Raw genomic sequence first — 12726 nt, forward strand, 5'->3', positions numbered from 1 at the left:
AAGTCAGGAGTCCTACATTTGTAGATATGCACTGCCTACAATGAGGTATACAAGCACATATGGTTGATTTTATATATCTTATGTTATTCCTATGTTCAATATAGGAATCAGACTAAAAGAACCTCATTTTATCTACTTACATGATTATCTTTTATTTTTATTTTGCATGCATGTATGTGTTTGTGTATGTGTAGATGCATGTTTTGTATAAGTGCATACACATGTATGAAATGAAGGCCAGAGGATAGCCTTGGGTATGTCATTATGCCACATACCTTTTTATATGTTTATTGTTAATTTTCATCATACATGTACATAGTGTATTATAATTATAACCACCTGTTACCTTCTCTTGACCCCTCTCCAACCCCTTTCATTGAACTTCTTTTCAACTACTCCCTCTTGTACATTTATTTATTTATTTATTTTTGGCCGATTGTATCATCCATGACAGAATGTTGATGAGCCCAATATTGTATTCCAGAAAACAGCATTCCATAGCACTTCTCCCTATCCTATTTGGCTCTTAAGTTCTTTCCTCCCACTCTTCCACAGTGTTCCCTGAGCCTTGGAAGATGTAGTAGAGATGTTTTGTTTAGCATTGAATTCTGAACAGTCACTAATTCTCAGTGTTTTGACGATTGTTTGACTCTACAGAGATCTTTGATATCCAAAAAAGAAGCTTCTCTGACCAGATATGAGAGAAGCACAAATTTATGCATTTAAAGATTCAGGGGGCATTTTGATAGGCAAAACCCATTTTGCCAAATAAGAGTAGTATCTTCCCTCCTATGGCCTATGACCTTCCTAGCTATAGACTTCTTTTATAGTATTATTATTATTATTGACAACTTCAAGACAATAAACCATGATAGTTCCCCCACCTCATTTTCCCCTTCACAACTCCACTCTCCATCATATCCCCCCTAAATTAGTCTCTTTCTTTTTGATGTCATCATATTTTTCTCCTATTATGATGGTCTCATGAAGGTAGTGCCAGGAACTGCCAGGTCATGGATGTCCAGGCTACTTTGTGTCTGGAAGAGTGCATTATAAGGAGTCCTAGCCTTCCTTTGGCTCTTATCTTCTTTCTGCCACCTCTTCTGCAATGGACTCTGAGCCTTAGAAGGTGTGATGGAGATGTTTCAGTGCTGAGCACTCAGCCAGACATTTCTTTTCAACATTTTTATTAAGGGGTTTAACACATCAACATAGTATAATTTGATCTTATTCCAAATATGTTACCCTATTTTGTCCCCTTCCCCTTCCCCTATCCACATTTAATTGAACACTCTCCTCTTTCCAAGTAGTGCTTCTGTGTCAATGTCTTACTCTCGTTATTGTCTCCCAAACTCTATGTCAAAATATTGAAGGGCTTGGAATTGTTCAGGTCTTATGAGAATAATGGAAACGCCTGTGAGATTATGAATGTACTGGGAGTTTGTGATCAGAGGACAGTGTCCCAAAGTCCTCCTTTCTATACTATGGCTTTTGCATTCTTTACACTCCAGTGTTCACTGAGTCTTGGAGAGCAATATGGAGATGCCTGGTTTAGTGTTGAGCTCTCAACAGCTTCTTGTTTTCAGCTTTGATGAGTTATGAGCCTCCTCAGTGTCTACCAACATCTCCAGACAGAAGTTCCTCTGGCTGGCAGTGAGAAAATAATATTCTTCCTGCCTTCTCATCTGCAATGTTCCTTAAGCCTCGCCAGGTGTGACAGAGATGAGTCACCCTCTTGAAGAATCTTGGATCTCCATTTATGAAGAGAAGCTTCTCTAACCACAAGTGAAAATAACATTAGTCAATGGGCAGAAACATAAATTTAGGAGACAACTTACTGGGCTCAATGTACCTCTTTACCAAACAACAGTAATAGCATCCCTCCAGGGCTTATGTCTTTCCAAACCTTTTAACTCAGTTTTCAGTGGTAGGCATGGGTTCACTCCCACTAAGTGGATCTCAAACCTAATCACAAAGCTATTGGTTAAGCCCATAATTTATGTGACACTCATATCACCACTAGCACATCTTGCCTGCTGGCTGATTGTGTGGCCTGCAATATTTACTGTTAGGACAGTTAACTTTTTTCCTCCCAGTAGCTTGCATAACACTTTCCATTACTGTGGTAGCTGACTAGCAAGGAAGTGACTTCTAACTCAGTTCCAGCTTGATTGCTTAGTGTCTGCCAACTGCAGCATGTGATATCTTGATCAATAAGGTCTTACCATTTATTTTTAATTATTATGTAAGAGCATTGATAGTAACTAGTATTGTTTTGGAGGTTTTGTGAGTTTCCATGAGGTATGTGGCCCAAGCTTGGCATCAGGATTTACCTGCAACAACCTATGGCTTCAGGGTAAAGCTTTCTCTACCCTATTAGTGTACTTATGCCCAAGCTCTTTCTCTCTAACAAAGAAAAAAGTTATACATGACTTCTTATATGACTCCTTAGTTTTTATTCCTATGCCTTCCTTTCCCCAGCTCCTGTAGGACCTTTCCACCCCTATATTCTGTCTTTTTACTTGCCAGTATACTATCCTCTCCCCTAACCCCCCCTGCTTTTCCTTCCTTCAGGCCTCATTTTAATTTCCTGGCCGGTACTACTGTCTCTTACTCCAGCTTATAAAAAAATGTACATATTCCATGCTAAGATCCACATATGATGAGAAAGAATTCAGTGTTTGTCTTTCTGAACCTGGGTTAGCTCATTGAGTATAATTTTTTCCAAGTCCATCTATTTTCCTATAAAATTAATGATTTCATTTTTCTTTACAGATTAATAAACTCAATTTTATATATATATATATATATATATATATATATATACACATAATATACTTATTAATAAGTAGTTAGACATCTAAGCTGCTTAGATTTACTAGCTTACTAGCAGCAATGGACATAACTAAGAAAGTAAAGTGTAGTCCTTAGAGTATATTTCCAGGCGTGGTATAGGCTTTGGACTAGGTTTAAAATACCAGGTATGAATTCTCTCCCATGGAGTGAGCCTCAAATCCAATCAGAAAGCAGCTGGTTATCCTTTTAACAGATATGCTACTATTGTACCAGTGGGCACATCTTGCCTGGCTGGGCAGCTGTGTAGTTTGCAAGGTAAGACTGTTGATGATTTTTTTTCCCCAGTGGCCTGCATAGTAAGTTCCAGCACTATGACAGCTAGCCAGCAGGGAGAAGGCTTTCAACTCAATTTTAACTTAATTTAACAGTGTCTTGAAGACAAAGCATGTCAATCCATCATTTTTAATGTTTGTTTATGTTTGAGAGGAAGAGAGAGGGAGACAAAGTGGGGGAGAATAGGTACACTAGGGCCTCCTGCATCTGCAAAGAAACTCTAAACACATGTGCCATGTTATGTATCTGGCCTACATGGGTACTGGGAAATCAAACCCAGGCCATCAGTCTTTGCAAGCAAGTACCTTTAACCTTTTAACTGCTGAGACATGCAACTTTAAAAAAAAAAAAAAAAACTTATTAATTTGCAAGCAGAGAAATATGGAGAAAGGAAGGAGAAAATAGGAATGGCAGAGCCTCCAGCTATAGCAAATGAACTCCCAGATGCATGCACCACTTTGTGCCTCTGGTTTAACATGGGTACTAGGGAATAGAACCCCATTTGTAGACTTTGCAGGCAAGCACCTTAACAACTGCACAATCTTTCCAGCACCCATCTAAGTTTTTTGCAAAAGGGTTCCTTACTGACCTGGAACTCACCAAGTAGTCTAGATTGGCTAGCCAGCAAACCCCAGGGATCCACCTGTCTCCACCTCCACAGCACTGGGGTTACAAGCACACATCATGTGCCAACTTTTTAAATGTTGGTTCTGAGCATTGAACTCAGGTCATCATTCTAAAAATGTACTGCCTCTCCTATCCCTAACGTCAAAGATCTGATACTGAATTGTCTTCATTATATAACCAATTATATGATAAGAAACAAGATGAGTTAGTAGGTCACTAAGAGTAACTGCACTATTATCCACCTTTGTCAAAGGTATACAATTTTTTATACATGATCCAACAGTTTTTCCTCTCTTAAAAATTTATCAGTTCTCCTAATGGAAATCTACAGAACATTCCACCACAAATCCACAGAATACACATTCTTCTCAGCAGCACAAAGAACCTTCTATAAAATAGGTCATATACTGGGTCACAAAGCCTGCCTCTATATATTTAGGAAAATCTACATAATTACCTGCATGATATCAGATCACAAAGCTATGTTGCTAGAAATTAGAAACAAAATACCCACCAAGAATCCCACTGGCTCCTGGAAACTTAACAGCACACTGTTAAGCAATAAATGGGTAGTGAATGAAATTGTGAAATTTCTAGGATTGAATGACAATGAAAACACATCATACAAAAAGTTATGGGACACAATGAAGGTGATTCTTAGTGGAAAATTCATAGCAATAAATGCCTCCATAACAAAAACAGAGTGATCTTAAATCAATAACCTAACCATCCACCTAAAGGCACTGGAAATGCAAGAAGAATCCAACCTAAAAAGCTCCAGATGGAAAGAAATAATTAAGATGAGAGCAGAAATTAATGAATTGGAAACTAAGAAAACAATTAGGAAAACTGATGAAACAAAGAGCTAATTCTTTGAAATAATAAACAAGATTGATAAACCCCTGGCCAATTTGATCAAGCAAAAAAAGAGACACTTCAAATTAACAAAATTGGAAATGAAAAAGGAGAGATCACAACAGATACAAGTGAAATTGTGAGAATCACCAGGGCTTATTTCAAAAATCTCTACTCCACAAAACTGGATAATATGGAAGAAATGGATAAATTCCTAGGCACATACCATCTACCAAAGCTAAACTCAGAGCAAATTAATCTCCTAAACAAAGCAACCACACCCATCAAGATTGAAAAGGTAACTAAAAACCTCCCCAAAAAGTTCGGGACCAGATGGCTTGTCAGCTGAATTCTATTAAACCTTCCTAGAAGAATTGAAACCAATCTTTCTCAAACTGTGCCACACAATTGGAGAACAGGGAAAGATCCCCAACTCCTTCTGTAAAGGTAGTATCACCCTAATATCAAAACCAGGCAGAGATTCCACAAGAAAAGAAAACTACAGGCCTATTTCCCTGATGAACTTAGATGCAAAGATCCTGAACAAAATCCTAGCAAGCCGAATCCAACAACACATCAAACACATTATCCACCTTGATTAAGTGGGCTTCATCCCAGAAAGGCAGGGATGGTTCAATATACAAAAATCTGTCAATGCAATACACCACAGAAACAAGGTTAAAAGCAAAAACCATGTGATCATTTTGATAGATGCAGAAAAAGCCTTTGACAAAGTACAACATCACTTCATTATAAAAACACTGGAGAGAATTGCCATGGTCAGTTTACATCTCAACATAATGAAGGCTATATATAAAGCTCCTAAAGCCCAAATAATACTTCATGGAGAGAGACTGAAGGAATTTCCATTGAGATCAGGAACAAGACATGGGTGTCCACTCTCACCTCTGTTCTTCAATATAGTACTAGAAGTCCTAGCTCAAGCAATAAGACAAGAGAAGGAAAGAAAAGGGATACAATTTGGAAAGGAAGAAGTTAAATTAGCTCTATTCGCAGATGACATAATTCTATATGTAAGAGACCCAAGAGCTTCCATTGCAAAACTCTTAAAGGTGATTAATTCCTTCAGCAGAGTAGCAGCATACAAAAATCAATGCACAAAAATAAGTAGCCTTTCTATATGCAAATGACAATGATACAAAGAAAGAAATAAGTGACATTGTCCCATTTTCAATAGCAATGAAAAAACTGGAATAACATTAACCAAGGAAGTGAAAGATCTATACAATGGAAACATAAAAACACTCAAAAAAGAAACTGAGGAGGACTTGAGAAAATGAAAAGACCTCCCATATTGCTGGATAGGTAGAATTAACATTGTGAAAATGGCTATCCTACCAAAGGCAATGTACAGATTTAATGCAATAGCAATCAAAATCCCAACATTTTCCTTCTCAGAGATAGAAAATATGTTCTCAAAATTCACCTCTGGAGGAATCGCCATACCTGATCTAAAGCTATATTATAAAGCCATAGTAATAAAGCCAGCACTATACTGCCATAAAAACAGGAATATAGATCAATGGAGTCGAATTGAGGCCCCAGACTTTGGGTCAAGTAGCTACACCCACTTGATATTTGACAATATAAGCTGGAAAAAAAGACAGCATCTTCAACAAATGATGCTGGACAAACTGGATAACCATATGCAGGAAACTGAAACTTGATCCACACATTCTGCCATGCACAACAATCAAGTCAAATGGATCAAAGACCTCAATGTAAGACTACAAACTCAGATAACACTGGAAGAATATATAAGAGGAACTTTCAATGATATAGGGATGGGAAAAGACTTCCTGAACAAAACTCCAGTAGCAAAGGATCTTAAACAATCACTAAGCCAAAGGGATTTTATGAAGCTGAAAAGCTTCTTCACAGATAAACATACAATAAGCATAGCCAATAGATTACCCACAGAATGGGAGAAAACATTTGCTGAATATTCAACTGACAGAAGCCTAATCTCTAGAATCTACAAAGAACTCAAAACCCTAAACAACAAAAAGTCAAACAACGCACTCACAAAATGGGCCAAGGAACTGGACAGGCAGTACTCAGAGGAAGAAATACAAATGGCAAACACACACTTAAGAAAATGTTCAACATAGCTAATCATCAGGGAAATGCAAATTAAAACAACTATGAAATTTTACATTACCCTAGTAAGGATAGCAAACATAAAGAAATCAAATGAAAATAAATGCAGGGGGAAGATGTGGAGAAATAGGACCCTCATCCACTGTTGGTGGGAATTTAAGATGGTACAACAACTTTGGAAAGCAACAGGGTGACTCCAAAAAAAAGTTGACTATAGAGTTACCAACAGAACTAGTTATTCCATTACTGGTCATGTACCCTAAAAGCTCCATGCCTCAGTTCAGAGAAATTTTCTCAACCATGTTTATTGCTTCTCAATTCATAATAGCTAAGAGCTGGAATAAACCCAGATGTCCATCATTAGACAAATGGATAACTAAGATGTGGTATATATACATGATGAAATTCTACACAGTAGTAAGGAAAAACAACACAATGAAATTTGAAGAAAATGGTCAAACCTGGAACAGATCATTCTCAATGAACTCACTCAATCACAGAAAGATAATTGCCACATAGTGTCACTCATCTACAGCTCCTAACCTGAAATTATCAGAGATGCCAACATACCTAGCAAGTATCTCAAGGACCAGACAATAGGGTGGGGAGGGCAAGAGAGGGGGAGAGGGACACAAAACTGGACCCAAATGGCAATGGTACTATAAAATTCTACATCCTCAATGACAGACCAAATGGTTGAACCTTCACCAGGCCCTTAGAGGGAACATCTGAATCACAAGGCCCTGCAGAGGGTGAGATAAAGACTGACCTTAATCTCCTTCTGTTTCTGTTTCTCTCTCTCTCTCTCTCTCTCTCTCTTTTATATTACTTTCTTTTTTCTTTCTCCCCTTGGGTGCTGACCTGTAACTCCCAGTACTAGCTTGTGGCTATCATCCACAAAGCACTGTTGATCAGAGACACCTACAAGGTTTACCAAAAGAAGACAGATTTCTGTCACAGTACTTGACCCACCAAAGGTTAGTGGTAAGAACCTACTGCTGAAGACACCATATACTGTTGGCACATAATATGGAGTGACCTGGCTGGAAGATGGAAGAGATGCAGTCCCCAGACAATTAGTGAGTCTCGTGGCAGAAGGTGCTACACGAGTGACTGGGGAAAATGACCAGTGTCTGTCCAGGCAACTCATGATTTAAACTATACTGCAGCAAACAACCTGATGTGATGCTCACACAAGTGCAATAGTGGCACATGGCCATGGTGGGAAACCAACTGCTCTTAATTTGGCTAACTGATCTGCTCAGTGAAATGGAACACATAGCTAGAGCTGGGAAACAAGTCAGAATCATATCCAAAACTGAGGCCACTCTCCATTATCAAGCTCCCACCACTCATGGGCTACAAGAGAACCTACACATATTACATACATTCTCAAAAAAAGGGGGGGTTATCCCATTTATCTGGTGCTAACTTTATTCTCCATTGGAGAATTTGCTCCTCTTTTTCAGATATATGCAGATCCTAAGGAGAGAACCACCCAATCATACCTCAAAAGGGCCCCAGCTCTAAGGATAATTGGGGAAACAAGCTAGTGTGCTGTTTTCTTGGTGAACCTGGTACCAGCACAAGGGTGAAGGAGATAGACACAGAGAAAAATCAGCGCCTACCGAACCATATATCCAGTGACACAGAGGCTCCCAAGACCTCAACCCTGAAGCATACCTAAAGTGAACCCAGCATGGCTCAGGGAAATCTGTGGAAGAGGGAGCAGAAAGAATGTCAGAGCCACACTTTCGGACATGATTCATAGAGATATTGCCTCCTACTCATAACTGATGGCCAACCCCACAATGCATGACCCAAATTCCACAACAAGGAGGGTCCCTGCAGAGGGGGAAGGTCAGGGAGAAGGCTAACAATGGTACCAACTTGACTGTATTCACTAAAATAATGATATAAAAAATCAGATTTTTGCCCAATTACAAAATTTCAACTTTTTTAAAATTTAACTAGTAAATTTTTAAGAAAATGAGATGATCTCAATATATCAATGTCAGTAGCTACTGTTATCTATAAAGAGGTGTGATAAAGACCACATAGGTCAAATGGGGAGAGAAGAGAGCATTAGTTTTATTTACTTATTTATTTATTTATTTATTTATTTATTGGAGTAGGGTCTCGCTCTATTCCATGCTGACCTGGAATTCATTATGTCGTCTCAGGCTGGCCTTGAAGTCACAGTAATACTCCTATCTGGGCCCAAGTACCAGAATTAAAGGCATGCACCACCATGCCCAGCAGATAGAGAGAGAAGGAGAAAGAGGGAGAGAGAAAGAGGGAATAATTGGCTCATCAGGGTCTCTAGCAGCTGCAAAGGAACTTCCAGATGCATGTACCCGTTGGTGCATCTGGCTTTACATGGGTACTGGGGGATTTAACCCCAGTAGTTAGGCTTTACAGGCAAACATAGTAACTGCTGAACCATGTCTCCAGCCCCATCGTTATGACATTTAAACCATCAGCTGTGCTGAATCTATAATCCAGAAAACCAATATTCATCCTGTTAGTACTTTCTATGTGCTTAAGAGAAGTTAGATCAAGAATCCAGAGTCACAAAGGGTTTTGTAGATGGTCTCTCTCTCTCTCTCTCTCTCTCTCTCTTTTCTCCATAACCCATGAGCTAAGCTTGACGTCAGGGCTTGGACTTCCTCCTGCACAATCAAAGTTGGTGGCCTCACCACTTGTTTGTTTTCATTTTTTTTATATATTCTGTTATATGAAAACTGAACTCCATCAAAAGACCTGTACACTTTCATTAAATAATTCTTGTATTCTTTACTGAGTGCAAAATTATATCAAATTAGATCTTTATTCACCTAGGCACATAACAGAGATTTCCCAAAACATTTTTAGATGAAAAATACTACATTTAAAAAAATGATCACACTTTGTAAGGTAGCTAAAATAAGAGTGAAAGAACAAAAGCAGCAGCAATATTTGTTGAATAGCTATTACATTTCTAGGACTATTATCTATGCTTTGTATATATAGTGTCTCCTTTAAACTTTATGATGATTCTATGGAACACACACTAATATAGCTATCATTTTGTAGATGAGAAAACTGACTCACAGCGATGTGAAACAAGTCTCTGATGATATTGCAGTTAATCTTTGGAAAAGTTGAGGTTCAAATTCAAGCACTGATTTCAACATTCTCTTAGCAAAAGCTCTCTGCATGATAAATCTAGGCTGGAAAAATAGTTTTACTTCTAGAAGAATTTCCAGAGAGCACTGAGAGTAAGAACTTCTCTGGTCCAAACAGTGTAAACCTTCAGTGTGTTCATGTGTCAATCTTTCAGTTTATATAGAAATACCATTTGAGAAGAATAATTATCACATACCTATACTATCTATGTTATCTTGGTTTTAATTTAAAAATGTAATCATGGGCTGGAGAGATGGCTTAGTGGTTAAGCACTTGCCTTCAGTGAAGCCTAAGAACCCCGGTTCAAGGCTCGATTCCCCAGGACCCACGTTAGCCAGATGCACGAGGGGGCATATGCGTCTGGAGTTCGTTTTCAGTGGCTGGAGGCCCTGGTGTGCCCATTCTCTCTCTCTCTCTCTCTGTCTCTCTCTCTCTCTTTCTCTGTCTGTCACTTTCAAATAAATAAATAAACATAAAACATAAATAAATAAAATAAAAATGTAATCATGTTCTGTTTCGAATCATTTTTCATGAAGTAACAAGAAATTTGTTTAATGAAGCTCATTATAAAATGTGCAAAATCTCTTCTTTTTTCCTCTTATGGAAATAAATTTAATATACTACCTATTAACTCATATCTCCATAGGACCCTAAAGACTTTAAGAAATCTGTGGAAAAGTTCTCTAGAGTGAAAAACAACTTTGCAAGTAAAAATTGGCTGCCAATTCTTGGCTATTCTGTAGTAGCATTTCCTAACAATGGCATTGAACTCCCAGGTCCCACATGCAAAAATTTCCTTCTTGCAGTTCATCACTGCTAGATAGTGTACATCAGTCTAGACACACTGGCATTACAAACTGATTCCACACAATTTGGGTACCTGATTGTTTGATTTAGAACAATGTTAACTAACTCACGTGTTTGAGAGAAAGTGGTGCCTCACATCTTATTTAACAATGTGGGATGAGAGGCAATGTCACCATCATTTTGACAAGCTGAAATGAGTGTGTAGGCTGCCTCAGGAGTTGCATGGCCTTCAAGCGTGTTAAGCAATGGGGTGAAACATTCAGAAAAACTCCTCCTTTTGTTCTCAATATAGATCAATATCACAGAGAGCCCAGTGGCAAGTTTGGATTTCTTCTGACAGGAAGTATAAACTTTTAAAGAAATGGAGTAATGCTTACCAGCTGGGATGCGATAAGGCAGTTCTGTGTTCCTCCTACTCTCAGTTTCATGGCAGCCTTGTAAAAGCAATTCGTAGAGTAAAAGAAGATGAGTGGATGTTATATTAATTCTCAGTAGAAATAAAAGCTAAATGTCATAAAACAGAAATTGATGAGATTTTAAGCAAATGATAAAAGGCTAGACTCAATGAGCTGAAAGGTTACGTTCTTTTTAAGATTAAAAAAGAAAGAAAGAAAGAAAGAAAGAAAGAAAGAAAGAAAGAAAGAAAGAAAGAAAGAAAAGGTTAAGACAAAAGGCTAAAGCCCAGGGGATAAAATGTTTAAAACGATCATGTAAATTTGAACAAGGGTCATGCACACAAGCATTTGAACGGAAAGCTTGGTATTAAGGAAAGGAAACAATGATAAATACTTTTTAAATGAAAAACGAAGAAAGCTCGGATTAGGGAGACAAATAGAAACTGAAGAGGAATAAAGAACTTGAAGCAAACACACAGGAAGGGTTTCATTGCAGAGCTCGCTGATGTCTTAGACAGGACTGTGAGGAAATAGGGCTGCAGAGCTGTCCCCACCCAGGCAAGATAGGCACAGCATGCAATACCATGTAACTGGGAACTTAAAGTGCCCATTGTCCTCTTCAATTAAGCCCAAGTCACCCCTGTCCCCAATCCATCAGCCAAGCTTACTGTGTGAGCAAGCCTCAGAGCTACCTCATATCAAATATCTGACTTTAGGCATGTTTCTCAACCTCTCTAAGTTCTGATAGACTTTTATGAGTTGTAAAACCATGAAAGGGCTAATAATGTCAGGTACACGAGTAACAGCTACTCATGTGTGCCTCTGCATTTGTGCCCTTAGTTTACTTCTGGGGATATTTATCTGCCAAACACGAAGCAATTTCCAGACATGTTTCAACCCTCACACCAACCTATGTGACCATAACTCATTCCATGATTGGTGCCAATACCCAAGAATATCATGTGTTGAGATTATTCTCAGCCAGAGGCTCGCAGAGAGTATCTAAATGTAGCTGATTCTTGTGAATCTCAAGTTCAGTCATCTACCAAAAGAGGGTAGACAGTGGAGAAGAATATGCAAACTAAAAACATGGAGTAGATTTTTCAGAACAAAGGAAGCTCAGACATACTCTGTAAATTTTATTTGGACTTTTGATATACTGACTTAATGATATTCCCTTTTCAATATTTCAGACTCAACAACATATGCACATTTTCTGTTCAATGCATTTGATACAGACCACAATGGAGCTGTGAGTTTTGAGGTAAGGTTCTAGACTTTTATTTATATCTTTTAAGACACTCTGAGATTTTAGACTTTTTGGTGAGAAAGCTTGAGTTTAGAGGTTTGCTCATATTTTAAATGTCCAACAAAACTTGTTTTTCCTCATTGAGTTTAGCCTTCCAAAGTAGAACAAATTACAACTCACACTTAGTATATGTTCAAATATATCTATTCATGCATAGTTCTTCTCATCTGTATGAGAACAATCCCAGAAGGCAGATAATTTTTTTTAATTTACTTGAGAGTGACAGACACAGAGAGAAAGACAGATAGAGGGAGAGAGAGGGAATGGGCGCGCCAGGGATTCCAGCCTCTGCAAATGAACTCCAGACGCGTGCGC

General features: G+C 38.3%; 1 protein-coding gene across 4 annotated transcripts in view; it reads left to right on the forward strand.

Annotated features, from left to right (window-relative positions):
* The window catches only part of Kcnip4 (potassium voltage-gated channel interacting protein 4), a 1264979-nt gene that overhangs the window by 1235777 nt on the left and 16476 nt on the right, over positions 1-12726 (forward strand). For all 4 annotated transcript variants that reach the window (XM_004656086.2, XM_004656087.2, XM_045130410.1 and 1 more), the window contains one exon: positions 12296-12366. In XM_004656086.2, the coding sequence (XP_004656143.1) occupies positions 12296-12366 (71 nt within the window). The remainder of the gene's footprint in view (positions 1-12295; positions 12367-12726) is intronic.

This window comes from Jaculus jaculus, chromosome 11 (assembly GCF_020740685.1).
Source record: "Jaculus jaculus isolate mJacJac1 chromosome 11, mJacJac1.mat.Y.cur, whole genome shotgun sequence".
Lineage (NCBI taxonomy): Eukaryota > Metazoa > Chordata > Mammalia > Rodentia > Dipodidae > Jaculus > Jaculus jaculus.